This window comes from Oncorhynchus gorbuscha, linkage group LG16 (assembly GCF_021184085.1).
Source record: "Oncorhynchus gorbuscha isolate QuinsamMale2020 ecotype Even-year linkage group LG16, OgorEven_v1.0, whole genome shotgun sequence".
NCBI lineage: Eukaryota > Metazoa > Chordata > Actinopteri > Salmoniformes > Salmonidae > Oncorhynchus > Oncorhynchus gorbuscha.
Window position 1 is genome coordinate 49,939,899 of NC_060188.1, and position 25,771 is coordinate 49,965,669.

General features: G+C 41.5%; 2 protein-coding genes across 2 annotated transcripts in view; both read right to left on the reverse strand.

Annotated features, from left to right (window-relative positions):
- zpr1 (ZPR1 zinc finger) overlaps positions 1-14,806 on the reverse strand; it is a 29,255-nt gene extending 14,449 nt beyond the window's left edge. Inside the window, exons 1-3 of the mRNA XM_046305945.1 lie at positions 14,245-14,806; positions 13,960-14,121; positions 1,864-1,954 (exon numbers count right to left, since the gene is read on the reverse strand). Coding sequence (XP_046161901.1) covers positions 1,864-1,954; positions 13,960-14,121; positions 14,245-14,364 — 373 coding nt within the window. The 5' untranslated portion in view covers positions 14,365-14,806. The remainder of the gene's footprint in view (positions 1-1,863; positions 1,955-13,959; positions 14,122-14,244) is intronic.
- A 1,797-nt stretch (positions 14,807-16,603) lies between these two features.
- LOC123999914 (heat shock cognate 70 kDa protein-like) lies at positions 16,604-24,959 on the reverse strand. Its single transcript, XM_046305944.1, has 9 exons — positions 24,808-24,959; positions 22,380-22,589; positions 21,932-22,137; positions 19,312-19,464; positions 18,298-18,853; positions 17,868-18,070; positions 17,445-17,643; positions 17,111-17,343; positions 16,604-17,016 (listed from the first exon to the last, which is right to left on the reverse strand). Exons 2-9 carry the CDS (start codon positions 22,582-22,584, stop codon positions 16,810-16,812), a joined length of 1,962 nt encoding a protein of 653 aa, XP_046161900.1. The 5' UTR covers positions 22,585-22,589; positions 24,808-24,959; the 3' UTR covers positions 16,604-16,809.
- Between the last annotated feature and the right edge of the window lie 812 nt (positions 24,960-25,771).

Sequence of the window (25,771 nt, forward strand, 5' to 3'; positions counted from 1 at the left end):
ACAAGTATATCTTTAAAATGGTGTAAAATACTTGTATGTTTGAGGAACTTTAATTATGAGATTTGTTTGAATTTGGCGCCTTGCACTTTCACTGGCTGTCATATCGATCCTGTTAGTGGGATTTCAGCCGTACAAAGTTAACCAATCAGAGCTGCAGTATCCCTATACGCAAATAAACCATTGCCATACATGGATCTGTGCCATTCACTTTGATCTGGACTGTCTTTACAGCATAAGTGGTCACGAGTAGATACGCTTGTTTTAAGATCAAAGCGAGAGCTGCATGTAGTCACGTGTGCACACAGTTCATATTCTTTGCGAGTAAGTGAGCTATTAGCCCAGTTATAGGTAATTGCTTGTCAGCAATGGTTGAGTGGTTGCTTCCTACAAGAGCACAAAACGTGTGCATTTCTATCCTTTGAAAAGCAAGTCTGGTAAAAAGCTTTTTCTGTCTTAAAGGGGCAGTGTTACAATTTGAGACAGGCTTGAATAAACCAAGTAGCCAATAGGCAGGTGGTAGCATCATTTGTCTGATTCTTAATAATAAATGGTATGAAAATAATGTAAAAAGGTTTCTTGCATCAACCACCACATTTTCAGTCACCTTGTCTGAATGACCAGTGGAAAAACAGGTTAATGTCAATCCCTACAGGTTTTTTGGAATTCTTATGAATGTAGGTCTACATTGAACACCACACATTGGCTGAATGATAGCAGTTCTATGTTCAAATTTGATGGGATGCATTTTGTCCTTTCATTTTTTTAAAAGAATTAAATGGTAGGCCACTGATCAATTGGCGACTGTTATAACGATCTTAAACGGGGTACAGCCTCAGTGTTCACAGTAGAATTTCGACAACATTGAAGTGTGCGCAACTGACCTGAAATTTGCTCAGTGCCGAAAAAAACATTGAATGCCGGTAACAAAAGTTGCGCACACTTGCTGTCCTCATGAAATTGCTTACATAAAAATGACCATATATACTGATTGTTTCAAGCAAAACCACCAAAACTATTGCTTATGGTGAACCGGAACAATCAAAATAAAATACAATGTAAGCCCCGATCAGAATGTAGGCTACAGTATAGCCAGATGAGTTGTCTCTCCAGGGGTAGCATAGGCTACTTTTATTTCGGTAAAACACAATTTAACAGTACATTTGATTTAAAAAATGACATAGCAAATGTCATTGGCTGTCACTCAACTAATTAAGCACAAGCCATTTAACATATATTTGAATGGTGAAGGTGATGCACAGATGTGCCAGATCAGAATAAAACCTACCCTTCGTTGGTCAGCACACAAAGCTGCGCAGTTTGACTCGGCTACTGATATTGCCTGGGGTTGTTATGCATGCAAAATTACTTGGAGATCAATGACTATCAACACGATTTCATGCTTAGTTCCACACTGAAGGAGAGGATGCAGTTGTCACAAAATTAGGTATTTTCGGAAGGTAGAAAGTAATTGGAGCCAATTGTTTTAGTGAATCAGATTTTGAACACACTTTGACCGATGCATGCTACAATTGGATCGTTTTGGATGCCCAGACTGACGCACTCATATCTAAAACATTTGAACAGCGGACCAATACATATTGGTGAATTGATACATTCCTACTGTATAAACAAAAAGGATAACTGATTCTAGTAATATAGCTAAGAGGAATCTCAACAGTAAAATACAGTTATTGGATGAAGAGACGAGGAAATCCTCTAGATCTGAGACCAAGCTAGCAATTCTAAGGCCGACAACAGGTGACCCTAATTTCTGGAATCAATGGCAACCTGACAGTGTACGTATGTATGCCTGAAAAGTGAAAATTGTTAACCAAATCAACAAAAAGTTGAGGGAGTACTTACAGCCCTTTTGTGTGTATGGGGGTATTTCAAAATCCAGTTCAGGGATTCTGGTGGTTGCACTGTCTGCTTTGACAACTTCTCGATTCATATCCTACAAAACACGATAACAAAACAGACTAAATATACAATAAAAGATCAAATAAAGTTAGCCAACTAAGAAAACAGTATGAATCTATATAAAATCAAGTGTGCTGCATCTAGCCTGGTCCTAAGTGAACCCTCTTGGGTTCTCATGGGAAACATTGGACGACGGCACAAATAATATGTACAACAGTCCCGACAATCTGTCTAAACGTTCATTCTCACTTGTGATAGTTTTAGATATGAAAGTAACATTCCAAAGGCTTCCTATCATCAATAAATAATTGTCGAAAAACAAAGAAGTCAAATTAATCTAAACCTTTTCTTTGTTTTACAGAAAACCCACACAGCCACTGTTGAACGGTTTTTCCATTGTTTGTTTTAACATTGTTAATGTTAATGTTGGCTCTAGTGTTATTTTTGGAGGAATTGTGTGTGTCAGAGTGACAATACTTGTGATGAACAGAATCAACCACCTCTGCATTATCACCATAGTTGCATTGCGAGGTGTTAACAGTGGAAGGGGTTTACTTCTTTGGGACTGGGGGGGCAGTATTGAGTAGCTTGGATAAAAAGATGCCCAGAGTAAACTGCCTGCTAATCAGGCCTAAAAGCTAGAATATGCATATAATTAGTAAATTTGGATAGAAAACACTTTGACGTTTCTAAAACTGTTTGAATGATGTCTGAGTATAACAGAACTCATATGGCAGGCAAAAACCTGAGAAAAAAAATCCAACCAGGAAGTGGGAAATCTGAGGTTTGTAGTTAAGTCATTGCCAATCGAATATACAGTGTCTATGGGGTCATATTGCACTTCCTAAGGCTTCCACTAGATGTCAAGTCTTTAGAACCTTGTTTGAAGGGAGAGAGAATGAGAGCCGTTTCAACCAGGTGTCTGGCATGAGCTGATCACGCGCGCTCCTATGAGAGGTAGCTGCATTCCATTGCATTTCTTTTTTTTCAATTTAAAGTTTTATTAAGTTCATTTGTTTTTCAACCAACAAAACATTCAGATGTGACAGACTTTTAAAAAAAAGTCCAAATATAACAGTACATTTGAAAAAAATTCAAATAAAAGATTAAGAAAAAGTGTTTTTATTTGACTATTTATTATCCTTGGTGTAATATATATATACACACACACACACACACACACACACACACAAAAACAAAATAAAAACTTTAAAAAAACATAACATTTGCAGCAGCACTATCAAGGTTCTTATCAGCTATTTCTAGCATTCGCTGAGACGACGAGCAAATAATTTGTTTTTAGGTTTTACAGTACCTTACACAACATGTATCTGCGCATTTCCCTAGTCACCCCGTTCACTCTGTCCAGTTTTAAATATAGTTGAGTTGTGGAGACCAGAGTCTATCAAACTTGGGCTGTGTCTTGTGGAGGTCATAAGTGAGCTTTTCAAGAGGGAGAAAGTCAACAATCTGGTCAATCCACATTTTAAATGTAGGAGAGGTATTAGAGGCCCACAATAGAAGAATACATTTCTTAGCAAAGTATGTAATAGTCATAAGCAAATTTTCCTCAGTCAGGATCAAGAACAAAGTCCTGCTGGGCATTAAGAAAATAGATACAAGGGGTCATATCAAACTGTACCTCTAGTATTTTCTGTGCAGCAGTATGTATAGATTGCCAGAATCTGGCAATCTCTCTACAGCCCCAAAATACGTACATATAGGTTCCACTTTCAGAGGTACATCTTTTACAGTTAGGAGACATATGTTTTCATTCTATAGAGTCTCAAAGGAGTATAATAACATTTGTAAAAAAAAGTTGTAATTGGATTCTTTCATTTTTACATTGGTAGAGGAGCAGTATACCCTGTCGCAAACCTCCGCCCATAACTCATCACTGATAGTCAGACCAAGGTCCTTTTCCCAGATTATTTTCAAATGAGTAAAGGAGGAGCCTCCTTTATCAGAAAGGAGTCTATAGATATAAGATATTTTGCCTTTAATGGATTGTGCTGTGACAAGAAGGGTTTCAACTTCATTCAACTGAGTTCTAAACCTCCTCTTGGAGGTAAATTACATTTACATTACATTTAAGTCATTTAGCAGACGCTCTTATCCAGAGCGACTTACAAATTGGTGCATTCACCTTATGACATCCAGTGGAACAGCCACTTTATAATAGTGCATCTAAATCTTTTAAGGGAGGGGGGGAAGGGGTGAGAAGGATTACTTTATCCTATCCTAGGTATTCCTTAAAGAGGTGGGGTTTCAGGTGTCTGTCCGCTGTCCTGGCGTCGTGAGGGAGTTTGTTCCACCATTGGGGGGCCAGAGCAGCGAACAGTTTTGACTGGGCTGAGCGGGAGCTGTACTTCCTCAGTGGTAGGGAGGCGAGCAGGCCAGAGGTGGATGAACGCAGTGCCCTTGTTTGGGTGTAGGGCCTGATCAGAGCCTGGAGGTACTGAGGTGCCGTTCCCCTCACAGCTCCGTAGGCAAGCACCATGGTCTTGTAGCGGATGCGAGCTTCAACTGGAAGCCAGTGGAGAGAACGGAGGAGCGGGGTGACGTGAGAGAACTTGGGAAGGTTGAACACCAGATGGGCTGCGGCGTTCTGGATGAGTTGAAGGGGTTTAATGGCACAGGCAGGGAGCCCAGCCAACAGCGAGTTGCAGTAATCCAGACGGGAGATGACAAGTGCCTGGATTAGGACCTGCGCCGCTTCCTGTATGAGGCAGGGTCGTACTCTGCGGATGTTGTAGAGCATGAACCTACAGGAACGGGCCACCGCCTTGATGTTAGTTGAGAACGACAGGGTGTTGTCCAGGATCACGCCAAGGTTCTTAGCGCTCTGGGAGGAGGACACAATGGAGTTGTCAACCGTGATGGCGAGATCATGGAACGGGCAGTCCTTCCCCGGGAGGAAGAGCAGCTCCGTCTTGCCGAGGTTCAGCTTGAGGTGGTGATCCGTCATCCACACTGACATGTCTGCCAGACATGCAGAGATGCGATTCGCCACCTGGTCATCAGAAGGGGGAAAGGAGAAGATTAATTGTGTGTCGTCTGCATAGCAATGATAGGAGAGACCATGTGAGGTTATGACAGAGCCAAGTGACTTGGTGTATAGCGAGAATAGGAGAGGGCCTAGAACAGAGCCCTGGGGGACACCAGTGGTGAGAGCGTGTGGTGAGGAGACAGATTCTCTCCACGCCACCTGGTAGGAGCGACCTGTCAGGTAGGACGCAATCCAAGCGTGGGCCGCGCCAGAGATGCCCAACTCGGAGAGGGTGGAGAGGAGGATCTGATGGTTCACAGTATCGAAGGCAGCCGATAGGTCTAGAAGGATGAGAGCAGAGGAGAGAGAGTTAGCTTTAGCAGTGAGGAGCGCCTCCGTGATACAGAGAAGAGCAGTCTCAGTTGAATGACTAGTCTTGAAACCTGACTGATTTGGATCAAGAAGGTCATCCTGAGAGAGATAGCGGGAGAGCTGGCCAAGGACGGCACGTTCAAGAGTTTTGGAGAGAAAAGAAAGGGATACTGGTCTGTAGTTGTTGACATCGGAGGGATCGAGTGTAGGTTTTTTCAGAAGGGGTGCAACTCTCGCTCTCTTGAATACGGAAGGGACATAGCCAGCGGTCAGGGATGAGTTGATGAGCGAGGTGAGGTAAGGGAGAAGGTCTCCGGAAATGGTCTGGAGAAGAGAGGAGGGGATAGGGTCAAGCGGGCAGGTTGTTGGGCGGCCGGCCGTCACAAGACGCGAGATTTCATCTGGAGAGAGAGGGGAGAAAGAGGTCAGAGCACAGGGTAGGGCAGTGTGAGCAGAACCAGCGGTGTCGTTTGACTTAGCAAACGAGGATCGGATGTCATCGACCTTCTTTTCAAAATGGTTGACGAAGTCATCTGCAGAGAGGGGGGGGGGGGAGGAGAAGGTGGCAAAGAGCTTCCTAGGGTTAGAGGCAGATGCTTGGAATTTAGAGTGGCAGAAAGTGGCTTTAGCAGCAGAGACAGAAGAGGAAAATGTAGAGAGGAGGGAGTGAAAGGATGCCATGTCCGCAGGGAGGCGAGTTTTCCTCCATTTCCGGTCGGCTGCCCGGAGCCCTGAGGAAATGACATGTCTAATTTGAAGATTTTTTTTTTTTATGGATCTTGGCACATCGAATTCACTGCAGAGCTCTTGAAAGGATTTCAGTGTAGTGGTTTTCTGATGAAATAGGTCTGAAAGGTCCTGATTCCTAGAGTATGCCAAAGATTAAAGTTGGCATCCCTCAGGGCTTTTGGCAAGTCTGGGTTGCCTACTATAGGCGAGTGAGAACATATTTGGGAGGAAATGCACAGGTATTTCTTACAGTCCCTCCACGCTAGTAGGGTGCTGTGTATCACAAAGGTTTTGGCTATGTTGCCCACTTCACTAAAGTTATTAATGAATATAATTGAGCTTAAGGGCAATGAACCACAGGATTGGGCTTCTATCTGAATCCACGTTGACTCTTGTCGATTTGTGATCCATGTTAGCATGTTGCGGATTTGGGCAGACCAGTAGTACAATTGGAGGGAAGGGCAAGACCACCCTTTGATTCAGGTTTCGATAGAGTGGAAAACTTGATCCTAGGTTTTTTATTGCCCCATATAAATTTGGTGATGCTTTGGTTAGTTGTTTTGAAGAAGGAAACTGGGAGATAGCATGGGAGCATCTGAAATAAGTAGTTCAGTCTAGGGAGGACGTTCATACGGATTAAATTACTTCTTCCTACTAAGCTAATTGGGAGGGAGATCCAGGTTTGGAGATGGTTCTTGATTCGATCCAGGAGTGGATGATAATTTTGCTTAAAAAGGCTATTCAGATCTGGTGTTATGAAGAGCCTGAGGTATTGAAACCCCTGTGTTTTCCATTGGAAATGACATAGTGTCTTCAGAGCTGGTGAGTTTAATATTGAGAGGGCAGACAGTGGATTTGTTAAAATTTATCTTATAACCTGAAAACTTGCCATACTGAGCAATTCTGTCTAAAATGAGGGAGGGATTTCTCAGGGTTGGATATGTAGAGCAAGACATCATCCGCGTAAAGCGAAATCTTGTGCTGCAGGCCGCCTGCAGAAACACCCATAATACTTGGATTGCTCCGCCCCCAACAAGTAGAGCAGGGGGGACAGCGAGCACCCTTGTCTTGTGCCCCGTTCCAGAGGGAATCTGTCAGAGTTCAGTCCATTAGTAGTCACCATGGCATTTGGAGAGTATAGTGATTTGATCCATTTAATAAAATTTGGGCCCATATTGAACTTTTCGAAGACTGAAAACAGAAAGCTCCACTCCACCTTGTCAAACGCCTTCTCAGCATCCAGTGAAGCCAGCAGGACAGGGGTCTTCTGTGCGTTGACTTGATCAATAATATCAAAAAGAATAATGTTATCAGAAGAGTATCTGTCTAATAAATCCAGTTTGGTCCGCTTTTATTATTTTGGGAAGAAGAGTGTTTAGTCTTTTGGCAAGCAATTTGGTAATTATTTTATAGTCGAAATCCAACAAGCTTATGGGCCGGAAGGACGAGCAGGATAGGAGGTCCTTGTCCTTTTTTTAGCAACACTAATGCGGGCTGTGTGCATTGAGTCTGGGAGAACTCCATTTTTGCAAAAATCCTTCAGCATTGGCATGAAGATAGGGCGGAGCTGGGGCCAAAAAGCTTTGTAAAACTCTCTGGGGAATCCATCTGGGCCTGGGGACTTATTAGATGGCATGGAGATAATTGCCTCCAGGATCTCCTCAGGAGTGAAGGGGGAGTTGAGATCTTATTGGTCGGTCTCTGATAGTTTAGGTAGTGAGATTCCCTCTAGGAAAGAGTGGAGTTCTGCCTCCGTGTGTTTTCTCTCAGATGTGTATAGTTTGCAGTAAAAATCATGAAAAGTTAAATTGATCTTTTTTTGGGTCGTATGTGACCTCGTCCTCTGCTGTTCGGATAGCCATGATTGTACGCTCTGACTGCTCCTTTTTTAATTGGTAAGCAAGCAATCTACTGGGCCTATTGCTATACTCATGGTATTTCTGTTTAGTAAAGAAACCCTTTTTATAATCTCTGAGTGTAGTCCAAATTCAGTTTGGCTTTGGCTGCTTTAAGATGACTCCATGAGGTGCTGTCTGGGGATTGTTTATGTATTCTTTCACAGCATTCCAGCTCCCTCTCAAGATCTAGCCTGTGTGCTTCCATTGCTTTTTTCTTAGAGGAAGCATATGCGATTAGATGACCTCAGTGTGGCTTTAGCAGCATCCCACATTGTGGCCAGAGAAACAGGAGAATCTTTGTTGTCTTGTGTGTAGTTGTCTATCCATGTAGTTACCAATGTATGGAACACTTCATTTGATAGCATGGAGGTGTTGAATTTCCAGCTCTTTGACCTCAGGATGTTTTTTTGCAGAATTCAAAGCGGAGGTGGATAAAGGCGTGATCTGAAAGTGCTATGGGTCCGATTGTACATGTAGCTGAATTTATGAAACTCTTTGGGATAAAAATGTAATCTATACGGGAGTAGGTGTTATGGACATTAGAGTAGTATGTATAGTCCATAGATGAGCTATTAGTCTCTCTCCAGATATCTAGCAGTCCCATCTCTTTAGTAGGAGAGTTCAACATCTTTGCAGATCTAGGATTTGTGGTGGGCACTTGAGATGATTTGTCTAGGGTTGGGTTAAGGGTACAATTGAAGTCTCCGGCCACCACGCCAAAGGAGACAATGCTCATTGAACAGGGTTATAATTTTTTACATTAAGGCAGGAGTATCTGTGTTAGGGGCGTATATGTTTAATATAGTAATTGGTTGACCATATAGTGACCCAGTTATCAAAATAAATCTCCCCTCCGGATCAGATATGTTTTTGTCAATTATGAATGGAACATTTATGGATAAGTATGGCTGTGCCTCTACTGTTTGATTTGAAAGATGAGAAATACACCTGTCCCACCCAAGCTCTACAGAGTTTAGCATGTTCAGCATCAGAGGTGTGTCTCTTGTAATAGCGCGATGTCTGCTTTTTCCTTTCTTAGAGCACATAGTATCTTTTTCCGTTTTATTGCATGCCCTAGACCATGGCAGTTCCATGTCAATAGATTTAAGGTACTAGTCATCGAACAGTAATCGAACTTTAGTGCAAGTCATCGCTGGGTAAAAGTGGATAGTAGTTACAGCTGCGTTCACATAAAAAGAAAATAAATGGTGTACATAAAATAATAATCTCTGAACACCCCAGCCGAGTTCCCAAACAACTCGACACATCCCGTTGGATCTATTACCCCCCCCTCCCCGCTCAGTCTCAATTCTGTGTTCCGAATAGAACAAAAACTGGGAACAGTTAGCAACGCACAACGTCTCCCTCTCCCCACCAACGAAATGTCTCATCCTCTCCACCCCGCATTGAGTAAATGACACAGTTGCCATCGTCCTGACCACAGTAAAAGAGGGGAGAAAAATAAAATCAATAGCCCAGCATACATATACCTTCCCCAAGAGACATAGGGTACCCCCAAGTAGCAACAATAGCAACAACAAAACACAGGGAAATAAAAGTAGGCTGAAACATTAGTAGACCTAGGTTAGGCTATACAGCCCATCCCTCTCAGTTAAAGGAAAATAAATATAAATTGGATGGCTATAATGACATTTAGGGGGTGGGTCTCTGGATATCGGCTATATGTTGTCTTACCTCCTTTAGTAATGGCATTATTCGCATTTAGTCATTGGTCTGTTTCTCATTGACCAGGATTGTCTTACAAAAAACGTTTTGCCTCTTCGGGAGTTTTGAAGTGTCGCAAGGCTCCTTGGTGAAGAATCCTGAGCTCGTTTGGGTATTTGAATCCCCTGAAGATGCCTCGGTCAATTGAGTATTTCTTCACTTCGTCAAACTCTCGACGCTTTCGGCGTATTCCAGCTGACAGGTCCTGGTGTAAAGAGAGTTTGGCATTTCCCACTGTGATGGTGTTGTTTTTCGCCACCTGTAGGACTCGTTCCTTGTCAGTGAATCTCAGGAAACGTATGGTGATTGGGCGCGGTGGTTGTCTGGCTGATGGTGGGGGCCTCAGTGCTCGGTGAGCTCTCTCGAGTTCTATGGGCCTGTCAGTGGACAGGTGGAGCCACTCGGGAAGTTTGTCTTGCAGGTAGTGGATCAGTGGCATGTATCCCGCTTCTTTTTCGGCCAGATTGAATAGAACACAATTATTCCTTCGCCCCCTGTTTTCCAGGTCCTTTGTTTTCTCTTCCAGATGCTCGATTTTCTTTTTAGCATATGCTATTGTTTCCATGGCATCTGTCAATAAGTTTTCCATGGATAGGATTCGCCCCTCTGCCTCAACCATAAACACGGGGCGCCTGGACATCTTGTTGTTGTCAGGCAGTGTTTTCCAGGATTGTCACCTTGCCCCCTATCACACTGAGCTGAGAGTTAATGGCATCTAATTTGGTGTTTAGTTCTGTACGTTGGGATCTCAACTCAGAAAGGATGTCTTCGACAGAGTGCGAGGTTGGCATTCGTTGTGCCTCGGGGGGGGGGGGGGGGGGGGGAGCAGGTTCTCTTGCTCCTGGCTAATGGCGCCAGTTTTTTCTGAAGCTAGCTTCTTCTTGGAGGCTTTTTCCATCGCTAATACTCGAGTCCGGGTAAAAATGTCACCCGTAGTGTCGCCTTTTGTAGCCGCCATGACTTTTTCTTACTAAAGCTAAATGAGTTTGAACTTGGAGTGGAGGTAAGATTAGGAATTGGAAACTACTTGTGCGGAGCTCTTAGTTCATGCGGCCATCTCGTTCAAGGGTCACGTGATCCCCCCCCCCCCCATTGCATTTCTAAAGACAAAGGAATTCTCCAGTTGGAACATTATTGAGGATTTATGTTATAAACATAAAGATCGATTCTACACATCGTTTGACATGTTTCTACGGACTAACGGAAATTTTTGACTTTGTCTGAACCTACTGATCGCGACTCATGCATTTGGATTTGTGAACTATATGCGAACAACAAGGAGGTATGACAAATTATGGACTTTATCAAACAAAAACTATTGTGGAACTGGGATTCATGGGAGTGCATTCTGATGAAGATCAAAGGTAAAAGTGAATATTTATATTGCTATTTCTGACTTCTGACTCCACAACATGGAGGGTACCTGTACGGTTGTTTTTGTGTCTCAGCACTGTGCTTTTTCCGTAAAGTTTGGAAAATCTGACACAGCAGTTGCATTATGGAGAAATGGATCTAAAATTCCATCCATAACACTTGTATATTTTATCAACGTTTTATGAGTATTTCTGTAAATTGATGTGGCGCTCCTCAAAATCACTGGATGTTTTGGAACTACTGAACATAACGCACCAATGTAAACAGATTTTTGAATATAAATATGAACTTTATCAAACAAAACATACATGGTGTGTAACATGAAGTCCTATGAGTGTCATCTGATCATCAAAGGTTAGTGATTCATTCTCTCTGCTTTTTGACTCCTCTTTGGCTGGAAACCTAACAATCGTTTGGTGTGCTTTCGTAGTAAAGCAATATTGAAATCGGACACTGTGGCTGGATTTATAACAAGTTTATCTTAAATGGTGTAAAATACTTGTGTTTGAGGAATTATAATTATGGGATTTCTGGTGTTTTGAATTGGGCGCCCTGCAATTTCACTGGCTGTTTGTGAGGTGGGACGCTACCGTCCCACATATCCCAGAGAAGTTAACCAAGGTTAAGAGTTAGCCATTGTTATGTAAAAAAAATATTTTACCTTTATTTAACCAGGCAAGTCAGTTATGAAAAAAATCTTATTTTCAATGACGGCCTAGGAACAGTGGGTTAACTGCCTGTTCAGGGGCAGAACGACACATTTGTACCTTGTCAGCTCGGGGGTTTGAACTTGCAACCTTCCGGTTACTAGTCCAACACTCTAACCACTAGGCTACCCTGCCGTCTATTTGAGGTTAGATTGAGTATCAGGCTGTGTCGGCTGCCAGAGCCAGTTTACCTCTGAACATAATGGTTTATTTCTCATGTTTTTCTTATTATTATTTAACTCTACAACATTGGGAAATAGCTTGTAAGTATTTCACTGTATGGGCTACCTACACCTGTTGTATTTGATGCATTTGACAAACATTTGATCTTGGACAGTAAAGGAATAGGCTAGCCCACAGTCCTTAACAGCTCATCTTGAGCTAGCCTAGTCGCAGCTATGTTTCTCCTCTTGCCAATGCCAACTCCATTAATGTTTGGCATGACAATGAGTGACATGACAGCTAGCACAGACAGGCAATCAGGCTAGCTAATATTCCCAATTGTTGCTAGCCACGCACATATACATAGAAAAAAAAAACATCTCGTTGGTAAGAATGTCAAATAAAATTATTTGAATTTACTCTGCGGATTGGATTTCTTTGCTCGTTACCAAAAGCATATACACAAGACGCAAGTACATGCACACATACTAACAGAAATCTTGCGTTTATGTGTTTATGGTTTTGCACAAGTGCCAAGTGATTGAAATTTCAACAGCAGTACCAGTGCTCTAAAATGTTGGGTAATAATACTTTCCTATAGATATTGTCTCAAATTATTTCTACTTACTGAAGGACCAACCTCACAGACAACCAGTAGAGTAAATTAGTGTAATTCTAAACATTCTGGCTTGTAAGGAAACTTACCAAGTTTTGTTTCAGACTGTATATCAAGAATTGGTATCACAGGCTGATTTTAGGCAAGCTACATCTTAAAGCCTACCACGTGTCAGTGGTTAAGCATATGCCTGGGAAAGGAACTGCATCCTAGCTAGATTACACAGGACAAAGTTGTTTTAAATGATAAATAAATCCCAGCACATTTTTTTAGACTCAATCAGCAGATTTTCGCTGATTAATTAGAAAACTACTTTTAAACATTCCATTTTTATTCCTAAAACAACTTAAACGATGCTGTCGCTGTTTCCTCTTGACAAGTGAAAATAAGCAATCCGGTACAGAATACAAATATTCAAAAACATGCATCCTGTTTGCAACACAGAACTAAAGTAGTATTGCCAAAAATGTGTCAAAGCAATTCACTTTTTGTCCTGAATAAAAAGTGTTATATTTGGACAGAATCCAAAACACATTACTGAGTACCACTCTCCATATTTTCAAGCATAGTGGTGGCTGCATCATGTTAAGGGTACGCATGTAATCGTTAATGACTGGGGAGTTTTTCCAGGATAAAAATAAACCGAATGGAGCTAAGCATAGTCATATTCCTAGAGGAAAACCTTGTTCAGTTTGCTTTCCACAGACTCTAGATGAATTCACCTTTCAGAAGGACAATAACCTAAAACAAGGCCAAATCTACACTGGAGTTGTTTACCAAGACAACATTGATTGTTCCTGAGTGGCCCAGTTTTGACTTAAATCTGCTTGAAAATCTATGGCAAGACTTAAATGGTTGTCTAACAATGATCAACAAGCAATTTGATAGAGCTTCAATTTTGAAATGAAGAAACGGCCAAATGTTGCACAACTCAGGTGTGGAAAGCTCTTAGAGACCCAGAAAGACAGCCGTTTGCGCTGCCAACGGTGATATTGACTCAGGGCTGTGAATAGTTACGCAAATTAGATATTTCTAATGTATTTCCAAAAATGTGTCATTATGGGGTATTGCGTGTAAATGGCTGAGAAATTATTGAATCAATTTTGAATTCAGGTTGTAACAACAAAATGTGGAATAAGCCAAGGGGTATGAATACTTTGAAGGCATTGTATATTTCACTAGTTTAACCATTAAAAAATAAAAAATAAATGTTTTAATGCAAAATTTTACTGTCCCTAGAAAGAGTTTCCATACGTAACTAGTTGATTGTAACGGGCTAATGTAATGCTCCATTAGCTGTTACAAGATAGTCAAATTCTGTTCTACGCCAAACAGTACCGATCATGTAACGGCTAAAATGGAGCATCACAATAGCCCATTACAATCTGCTAGCTACTTCCATATATATATATAGTGAGTGACCGTGTAGCAGTTCGTTAATTTCCCCTCCCTAGTTAGATAGGCTACCTGTTTTGACTTGACATTGAGTGTGTAGGTGATGCCTTGATCCTGTATGCGACCAGCTGATTGGATTTCAGTGTTTGACCAACTGCAGTTGGGGCAGGTGAAAGAACTGACGATAATTTCTTTGAAGAAAGGAATCTTCGTAAGAAGAATACGTGTCATTCCCTACAAAGAGTGAGAGAAAACATGTTGGATGACAGTCAATCATACAGAATTAGACAATTCAATGTTTACTTAACTGGTCTGTGTGTTGGCTAGCTCGTTAACGTTACCTAGCTAGCTACTTACATTTTGGTAACAATTCATGCACAGACTCTCGATTTCGGTGGGTTGACTGTCTTCATCATCAGCATTGATCTCCTTGAAAACACTACCGCCACGGACATTTTCCTCTGCGATGACGGACATTATTTCACTTCACGAGAGTTGTCGATAACAAATGAACTGTTATTTTGTATATGCCGTCCACTGTTTCTGGAACTTTCTATTACAACCGAAGGTGTGGTTCAAAACGCACGTTTCAACTCTGCATTTCTCCTTGTCCCAGAAATAAACGTGAAATACATCTACTTCTTTGGTGGAAAATGTCACATGTTATGCGCGCATGCGTCAATGAATGTTTCGTCATTTTGCAGGAAGTGGCCTTGTTAGTTATTTAAAGCGTCTAAACGGGATCCTTAGAACGTCCCATTTTTTAATGTTATTTACTTATTTAACCTTTCTTTAACTAGCCAAGTCAGTTGACATTAAACTCTTATTTACAATTGACACCCTACCCAGTCAAATGTGCGCTGCCCTATGGGACTCCAAATCACGAGTTTGGGGAGTTTCTCCCATTAGTCTCTGCAGATCTGCTCAGGCTCTGTCGGGTTGGATGGAGAGCGACGCGGATGTGATACAGCCTGGATTCGAACCATAGTAGTGACGCCTCTTGCACTGACATGCAGTGCCTTAGACCGCTGCACCACTCGGGAGCCCATACTGTAATGGTCATCGATTGTTCAGAAAGTCGTTTTATTCATTGAATTGTTTGTGTCAATTTAAAAAGAATATGAATAATAGGCAAAAATGTAGCGCAATGGTCATCAAGCCAAAAACGCAATAAAAGGCCCCAGACAGAAGTAAATTAATTCACAAATATAATTTTATATATATCTTGAATAACCACTTTTTCACGAATGTAATGATTCTAATCGTCAAGCACATTCAAAAGATTATGGGACATGACCCGGAAGTGGAAGATGTCATCACGAAAAATGGAATCAATTAAGATGTCTCACTCAGGCTGTTAACCCTTTTTTTTACGTCTGTCTGCTTAATGGGGTGGCTGTCCCATAGGCACCAATGTGATAGCAGTTGGGTCTGGTCTGCTTAGTTAATTGATTCGATATGAACCAGTAAGAATAATAGAGTAGGATGTCTCACTTGCTTCTGACATCTCTTTCACAGAGAATATCCCATAGAAATAGTTAAGACACATTGTATCTGTCCCATGATGGTGTCTGAGAACATGGACAGTGCCATTGAGGCCATCTCAATTTCAAACAGAACCCTGGATGGAATTATGGGATCCTTAACCCATAGGGAGTTCCACCCAGTTGACTACTTAAAAATTGTGAAAGTCCAATTGTGCTGCCCATGCGAAAGCAAACTTTTTGGCACTAGAGTCCTCTAGCTCTATGGTATATCAAGAACTAGGGAAAATACATTTTGCATAACCTGATACCCCAGGTAGGCAGATTATGCACATTTCAGGCCTTTTGAAGGCCCTCGGATCAAATCTCCCACTTAGTCTCAATTGTGGAGTTAGAATAAACAAGGTTCCATTGAAAAATGTGGTTGTGCATCAGCAGTATTCCTCATGTCAGTCACTGATAGTCAATTAGCCCATGTCAGCAAATATTTTAGATTGCTAAATTAGCTGACCACTATCTAAACGTGTTATCAAAGTTGAACTACTGGCCCCATTGATTTTGTTAGGCAGTCTCACTCAGATATATGCAAAACATTTCTCTCCAACCTATGGCAAAATGTGTAGAATGCAGGTAATTAGTAATACAATTGCAAAATCCTCTGCCCCTTGGCAAAATGTGTAAAATTGAAGTAAATTTGCTTTAAAACTGAAACATTCTCTACACCCCATGACAAAATGTGGAGAATTGCACGACATTAACTCTAAAATGTCTCTCCAGTAGCAAGAGGGAGTCCACTAAAATGTTTTGCTTGCAATATGGGGGAGAGTGAGGTATGGAAGTGGGTATGTGGCATGGAGTTTGTCTGTACCAAACCTCCATGCCAAAACTCTACTTATTTCTGGCAGACCTCAAACAATAATATAACCAAATGGTCTACTCACTGCATCTTTATTTAATGGAAACTGTTCATATGGTAAACTAAACAAAGCAGTTATTTTGTGAGATTTGGGCCTCAAAACATTGTCAGTGGGTCATCGGAGTGTTAGCTACGATATATGAGAATTTGATGAGTCACCGGATTCCATTATCAGGCGCACTATTTAGATAATTCCCCTCACAAAAAATAAAATAACTGCCCTTCTCAATCTGTGTATAAGGGAAGCCTACTTAATTTCCCTTCATTGAATTGAGGAATTGGGTGTAAAAACAAATTGAAAAAAAAAAGTCAAGGCCAATGACAAATAATTTATTCTCCAGGACTCAAAATGTAGACAAACTTTTGTTCCTTAAAATCTCACCGTCTAGGACAGTGTACATCTTCAAGTATCTAAAACATACATAGCAGCTATTATCAGTTCAAATTACTGACCAGCCTTGGCTTTACAGATTGGGCCACTGGGGTTATGTGCTTTGTGTTTACAGGGTAATGACATTGGGTTTAATCGACTTCCTCAATGGTGGGGCCTGAGGATCCACCACCTCCAGGAGCAGTTCCGGCACCGCCAGCACCTGGGAAGCCTCCAGGCATTCCTCCGGGCATACCGCCTGTCATACCACCGGCACTCTGGTACAGCTTGGTGATGATAGGGTTGCACACCTTCTCCAGCTCCTGTTGCTGGTGCTCATACTCTTCCTTCTCCGCAGTCTGAAACAAAGACACAGGTTAAGATTAATTGATTTCCCTTCTTGTTACAGTAATAACTTAGTTTTAAAATAATGGGCACATCAATATACTGTACCTGGTTCTTATCCAGCCAGGCAATGATCTCATTGCACTTGTCCAGAATCTTGGTCTTGTCCTCGTCGCTGATCTTGCCTTGCAGTTTCTCATCCTCCACGGTGGATTTCATGTTGAAAGAGTAAGACTCTAGTGAGTTCTTAGACGAGACCTTGTCACGCTGCACATCATCCTCACACTTGTACTTCTCAGCCTCCTGGACCATGCGCTCAATGTCCTCCTTGCTCAGGCGACCTGGTTAGACATTTTTTGAAGAGTTAAGTTAATGATCATACACTATCCAAGTGTGCATATTGTAATCAAATTTCACTTTAGTCACATATGCTGTTGTTTACCTTTGTCGTTGGTGATGGTGATCTTATTCTCCTTGCCAGTGCTCTTATCAACGGCAGAGACATTGAGGATGCCATTAGCATCAATGTCGAAGGTGACCTCAATCTGAGGAACACCACGAGGTGCAGGGGGGATTCCAGTCAGCTCAAACTTGCCCAACAGGTTGTTGTCCTTGGTCATGGCCCTCTCACCCTCATACACCTGGAGGATACAGTCAATATTAGCAAAACATACATGTCTTCAAATGAGAAGTAAATTTCACGAAAAGCCACTCAAGACATCCAAGGAATGTATTGGGCAATCTTTAGTCTTTCAACCTCTGGTGGAAACTACGAATGGCAGGAGTAAACGGCATCACAGATTGTGGCCAAAGGAATGAGGAAACATTGTCCTGAAATTGACCTTTCTTGCACGCCCCCGCTCACCTGAATGAGCACACCAGGCTGGTTGTCTGAGTAAGTGGTGAAGGTCTGGGTCTGCTTGGTTGGGATGGTGGTGTTACGTTTGATCAAGACTGTCATGACACCGCCAGCGGTCTCAATACCCAGGGACAGGGGTGTGACGTCCAGCAAAAGCAGGTCCTGGACATTCTCAGACTTGTCACCCGAGAGTATGGCTGCCTGGACAGCTGAAAATGAGATTGGGAGGTTAGACACATGGAGAAACATGACTGTAGACGCACTGTGCCACTGTTGCTCAGACATCCAAGGAAGGTATTGGGCCATCTTTGGTCTTTCAAACTCTGGTGGAAACTACGAATGGCAGGAGTAAACTTCATCACATCGAAACTATTGCTTTAAGGCTCATTAGAGAAGCCAATTGACCACAGAGCAAACAAGATAATCAGTGATTCACCTGCGCCATAGGCCACAGCTTCGTCGGGGTTGATGCTTTTGTTGAGCTCTTTGCCGTTGAAGAAATCTTGGAGCAGTTTCTGGATCTTGGGGATACGAGTGGAGCCTCCGACCAGGACGATGTCGTGTACCTGGGCTTTGTCCATCTTGGCGTCGCGGAGGGATTTCTCCACTGGGTCAAGGGTGCCACGGAAAAGGTCTGCATTGAGCTCCTCAAAGCGAGCCCTGGTGATGGAGGTGTAGAAGTCGATTCCCTCGTACAAAGAGTCGATCTCGATGCTGGCCTGGGTGCTGGAGGACAGGGTGCGCTTTGCCCTCTCACATGCGGTGCGGAGACGGCGAACAGCCCTCTTGTTGTCGCTGATGTCTTTCTTGTACTTGCGCTTGAACTCCGCGATGAAGTGGTTGACCATGCGGTTGTCAAAGTCTTCTCCACCCAGATGAGTGTCTCCAGCAGTGGACTTGACCTCAAAGATGCCATCCTCGATGGTCAGGATGGACACGTCAAAGGTGCCGCCACCCAGATCAAAGATAAGGACATTCCTTTCAGCACCGACCTGAAACAGAAGAGAAAATTCAGTATTTGCACACAAACTACAAACCAAATGGCTATGCATTCCAGGGCTGGGGTCAATTAAAACTGAAATTTAACACAAGGCATCCACTTTCATTTATTTCTCAAAAAAACTGAGTAGAATCTATTTATTTCAAAAGTTATTCAATTGAGTTTAAACAATTACGTTCTTTTAATTTTTAAATTTTAAAAAATCACTTCCTGAATTAACCGCCATCAAAATCGACCCTAGCTGGTGTATTCACTCAGACATCCAGGAAGGTGTTGGGCCATCTTTGGTTTTACAACCTCTGGTGGAAACTATGAATGGCAGGCATAAACTTAACCATAGGGACAAACTAGATTTAATGTGCTATCAATTAATTGAAATGAACAAATCTTTAAAGGATCATTACAATAAAACATAACTAGACCTTAACCTCTAAAAGATATGGGTCTCACCTTCTTGTCCAAGCCATAAGCAATAGCGGCAGCAGTTGGCTCATTGATGATTCGCAAAACGTTCAGTCCAGAGATTGTTCCAGCATCTTTGGTTGCTTGGCGCTGAGAGTCATTGAAGTAAGCTGGAACTGTTACAACCGCGTTCGATACAGTCTACAAAGAAAGATGGGGGGGGGGAAGGGTGGGAATGAATATACTTTGTCAATAATACCCTGAAATAGACTGAACCCACCACAATTTCAAAGTGGAACATTTTGGGATGAGATTAATTTGAGGTCAACCTTTTCACCCACTCAAAAAGGACAGCCAGAAGTTGGAATTCCCAATGTGTCATCACTATGCTTTCAACCATCTAACCATGTGTAAGGTCTTAAAGCGTAACCAAATTGCAACAAAAACAGTGTCTAATTTCTGGTTAAGTAGTCATTCAAATATATCATCACTGCACATTCAACCATTTAAAAGTTCAAATGGGAATAAAATGTGCTTCATATAATGGCACAACCAAATGACCTGGATTGCAGTTGAGATTACGAGTCATCAATGCTGATCTAGATTCTGCGCAGATTATTATAGCGATTGTGATGATTCACCGACCTGCAACCTTTGCACACTTTATGATTACACAAGACATGTATAGTTAGTAGCCTCAAAATGTGGCCATGGATTGGTTACTCATTTAAGGTTGAATAAATACTGTTATATTAAGTTTGTAAAATAGCCTTAACTTCTGTTAATAGGCATTTTAATGGATTCAAAAGTGATATTAAATTGAGTTTGGTTGTCAAAGCAAAAAATAAAAATTTGAAGGAGATTTCTCCTTCACTCTTTTGTGCCACTGACAGTCTGGCTTAATTCCAGTTTGTCAACAAATGTATAATTGAGATGTTGGATCACATCTCAATCAAAAATAAGGAATATGACTAAATCAAACTACTGTATTTAAAATGCATTTAAAGGTTGATTTAGTCATATTCTTTATATTTTTGGTTGAGATGGAGATGAGAATCCAACAAGTTACCATGACTAAATTAGAAATTAACCAGCGCTTCAAACCGCATTAGTGAAAACATATACACATACAGTTGAAGTCGGATGTTTACATACACCTAGGTTGGAGTCAATAAAACTTGTTTAACCGCTCCACAAATCTCTTGTTAACAAACTATAGTTTTGGCAAGTCTGTTAGGACATCTACCTTGTGCATGAAAAGTAATTTTTCCAACAATTGTTGAGACAGATCATTTTACTGTATCACCAATTCCAGTGGGTCAGAAGTTTACATACACCAAGTTGACTGTGCCTTTACAGCTTGGAAAATTCCAGAAAATTTCATGGCTTTAGAAGCTTCTGATTGACTCAAATGATGTCAATTAGCCTATTGGAGGTGTACCTGTGGATGTATTTCAAGGCCTACCTACAAACACAGTGCCTCTTTGCTTGACAGCATGGGGAAAGAAAATCTAAAGAAATCAGCAAAGACATCAGAATATTTTTTTGTAGACCTCCACAAGTCTGGTTCATCCTTGGGAGCAATTTACAAACACCTGAAGGTACCACTTTCATCTGTACAAACAATAGAAAGCAAGTATAAACACCATGGGACCACGCAGCTGTCATTACCACTCCTAAAGATTAAAATACTTTAGTGCGAATCAATCCCAGAACAGCAAAGCACCTTGAAGATCCTATAGAACATTTGGGGGTAGAACTGGAAAAAAAAAGTGTGCGAGCAAGGAGGCCTACAAACCTGACTCAGTTACACCAGCTCAGTCGAGTCGTAATGAATATAGAACTGAGAGTCAATACATATTGTGTCAGCACTTAAGCAGCGTGATAATATTGTAATGTCCCTGGCAATTGCCAGCCCTAATATGTATTGTCTATTTTTATGTTGAACCCTGGGTTGAATTTAAAATCAGTAGCTGTTGATGACTTTGCAAATGCTATATAGGCCTAAATAATATACATATCATTAATGAAAGTATGGTTACGTTACATTTCATTTGCTTTGTTAAATCTACCGTTTAGAATGACTTGACAGCAACAGTACATCCGTTTAGTTAAGGGATCTCCAAAACTCACGATAGCACATTGGTAGTAATTGTCTGTGACAATTATCAAAGTGTTGCTTGGTTAAAACCCTAGATGGGAGACCAAATGGATAGCTGTAGATAGATTAACGCACCAGTAGGAGGTGCTGCCCGCCTGTTTTTTTCTGATTGTGAATAAAATGTAGATATCAAATTTTATTGATCACATACATGTTATTGTAGCGAAATGCCTGAGTTAAAAAAAAAATAATCCTGGCTGTATGTAATAACAATTCTGGTCTAATGTAAGAAATAAAAAATGTGCAAAGTTGCCTAGAAGCATGGCTGCCCTCTCTACCGGCGCCTTTTTCTCAAAGGTACAAATGCAACATATTTTATACAAGGTTTGTCTATTTGAAAATTGGTTACCATAATCCTGTGGTTGAAATTTCACCATCAAAACAGTTGATGACTTAATACATTGGATTTGAAGTTTCCACAGATGCCACATCACATTGACAAATGACATAGAAACAATGTTGAGTCAACCAGTTTGTGCCCAGTGGGAAACGCATTTTTAAACTCACCTTCCCGAGGTAGGCCTCTGCAATCTCCTTCATCTTGACCAACACCATGGAGGAGATTTCCTCAGGGTAGAAGCTCTTGGTCTCGCCTTTGTATTCAACCTCCACTTTGGGGCGTCCGCTGTCACTGATGACGTTGAAAGGCCAGTGCTTCATGTCAGATTGAACCACGGTATCCTCAAACCTTCTGCCAATCAAACGCTTAGCATCTGGAATACACAAATAAAAGTCTTAATGATTGCATTATAGACATACTCCAATCATACCAAATGACCTTTGAGTGAGAAAACAGACATCCAAGGAAGATACTAGAACCATGTTTGGTTATAAAACCTCTAGTGGAAACAACAAATGTCAAGAATCAACTGAATCTAAGTGAACCAAGTTATATCGTCAAATTTAACCGTCATTAAAAACACACCTTCAATGACATCTAGCAGAACAAACGTACCAAAAACTGTGTTGCAGGGGTTCATGGCAACCTGATTCTTAGCAGCATCACCGATGAGCCTCTCAGAGTCAGTGAAGGCAACGTAGCTTGGAGTGGTCCTGTTGCCCTGGTCGTTGGCAATGATTTCAACCTTGCCATGCTGGAACACACCCACGCAGGAGTAGGTGGTCCCGAGATCGATGCCGACCGCTGTTCCCTTAGACATGGTTACTGTGACAAGAGATAAATAAATATGGAATGCTGAGAAGTCTTATCAATAGGTGGCAGTCATGATCACTCAAGGTAAAGTATGAGACTTGGACTGTGGATTATGAATCACAAAGATCATAGAGCAACTTCCTATATGGGGAAATACACCGACTCATTCAATTCCTAAGAATGGTGACTAATCCTGTTCGAGGAAAAGTAATCTGCATTCAGTGTCATACCCGCGCTGGCATTGGATGGGCCAGACAGACATCTTAGGCAGGGCAAAAGGCACATGCATGGTACCCTGCCAGGCTGAATCACAATTCACCCACTTCGCCTCCCCATCTGCGCGTTCACCGCCGCCATTTGCACAAGCGTCCCAAAGTTGAGGGAGTGAAAATTAGAGGGGCTAGTTAGACACTTAGTTGGCCAAGTCGATCAGAGGCAGCAACACTGCGTGCCTCAGTGCTCTCCCGACAGGCACTGCAATATATTTGGAGTTTCATAAAAAAAGAACGGAGACGTGCCTAATTATGTCACGTGCATTTGAACTGATCGAGACATGACACATGTAACTGATGAATGATGCTCCCGAGTGGCGCAGTGGTCTAAGACACTACATCTCAGTGCAAGAAGTATCACTGCAGTACCTGGTTTGAATCCAGGCTGCATCACATCCAGCCGTGATTGGGAGTCCCATAGGGCGGTGCACAATTGGCCCAGCGTCGTTCGGGTATGGCCGGGTAGGTCGTCATTGTAAATAAAGATTTGTAATTAACTGATTTATCTAGTTAAATAAAGGATTAAATACTTCCCAAATTAGATGTTAGAGGTTTATAGCTTGTAAAATGACAGGGGGGGGATTTGTTCATTTGAATTTCATGCTAGTTTTATTATTGAAAAGTGGAACATTAACTGTATCATTCAAGTCAGGATTGTGTCCCAAATTTGATGAGTTTCTTGATCCAATCGCCACTCGTTGGAAGTCAGTTTCATCAGCCACACCTTCCGAACGAGGGGGTGAATTGGGATTCCCAACGGACTATTGTAAAGGCTAGGCAACCGTTAGCCTATTCATAGATACTAACTACCGTTAGCGCCGATTGAGTCCTGACGCTTGCTCTAAATATGAACATGCGTCAAAAAATATTTTAAAAATATATTTCATATCAGCAATCATTGTCATAAAACAAATTACTTCAATATTGTTTTTGTAATTACTACAACTTCATAGGCTGTGCTCCCACACAGCCATATCTCCATGATACAGCGATTGTTTACGGAAGACAAGACGACACACAGCTATTTAACCATCTATAGCATGCTCAAACACCTGTGTATATTGGTAACTGGGAGGAAGTGTAGCGGAAGTGTAGTTCGTCTGCTGGAGGATATATTATTTTTTGCTGATATTAAAGAAGGGCCAGCCGTTTTAAAAAATAAATAAAACTTTCGAAAGCGATGATTGACTTTCCTAAACGTTAAAACACAGCGTCGGCATTGTACTTCACAAGTGGCCAGCAGCTGGCGCCGAAAACCCTATGGCGAGAAAGGTTTGCGAGAGCTCCGCTACTGCAGTTCCATGGAGGAATTCGCCATGTAAGCATGAGGTTAATATAATTGTGATGGCAGTTGGAAGAGTAATATCCAATGGCGTACAAGCCCGTAGGTAAAGACTGTAATGGCGCACGTATAAGTCTCCATTTAATAGAAAAACTTCACAATACCAGTGAACACAACACCATTCAGCCTAATATTATTATCGGTTATTTGGAATGTCTTGCCTTGGCATCATTCCACTTTCACCCAGGTTGGCATAGTTCGTCAACGCGATTAATCTAGGATGATCCCTGACCATCTGGGAAGGGGGAGGCACGTGCTTTACACCCTCCCCAACCCGGCCCCTGAAGGACAACGCTGAGTGCTGCAGTACAGCTGGCTCCGCAGCCAAGCGCATTAACATTGCGGCCATTTCACTGGTAGGCTATAACATTTTCTACAGACTAATCTGGCATCAAAGGCTGTCGTCTCGTAGAATTGTTGAATAGACCTACATTGAACATAACAATATTAACATAATTTATCTTAATCGACAAATAAGTATATTACATCTAATAAGGACACACTGATACCGAAGCGAATATATAAACAATTGTAGGAAAAATACATCACGTTACATATGCCTATAACTGGCAATGACGTAGGCTATAACAGATTAAAATATGTTTCCTTGTATTACCTGGATGTGATGTAGGCAATTCTGTATGAAAACTGTTCAGTCTCCGCTACCCGATGAATGAGAAAAGAAGATGCCGGCGAAAGCGTTCATGTATCTTCCGGATAACTTGTGAACCAATCAGCTTCCAAGAACTCCTCTCTCACCTGTCTGTAAAATTCTGCACTTCTAGTACGTTCTAGCAGTCAAAATGATCTACAATCAGAATTTAACCACTTTTGTTCAATGCGGAATACGTTATATGACCACATGTAAGGAATCAACCAGCACTAGGATCAGTTGTAAAAAAATATATACCCCTCAACGCATTGATTGGTTGAAATCTAGCTCGTGTGTTGCATAAATCACTTGAAAAAAGACGAAGGTCGGTTGAGGATGATAGAATCCCGGAAATAGCAAGAGAATATTCCAGAGCTGTCCTAATCAATGTACTGGCACGGTGTCAAAATAGTCTGACCCACTGAACTGTAGGCCTATATTTAAATAGCAAAATTGAGTCTGAACTGTGCATTTATTGAATAAAATCAAAATAACATCAATTCTAAAATGTTTGAGGAAGGAAATATAACAATATGCAGATTACCACTGACCCAGGTTTATTCCACAAAAGCAATGTATTTAAAAAAAGAACAAATATAATGGAAATGGCAGATATAGGATACATTTTTGAAAGATCAACAACATATTTCTTTGTTTTACATGGGTGGATTTTTCATTTGTCAAATTTTGGAAACTTTTTTATAATAAATTACATTTCCCAGTAAGCAAAATGACGCATTTTAGGCATATTTTCCCAGACATGGACATCCTATGCATTTTAGGTGCTGAATCATAGGTGCCTTTTCCACATGTCAAAAATATGTATTTTGCGGACGTTGAAATACAAGTGCATTTTAGAGTTAGTCCGGACCGAATCAAAAATCTACGTCCTTGGACGTTGAAACCAAGGCCAGTCCAGACTGCACCA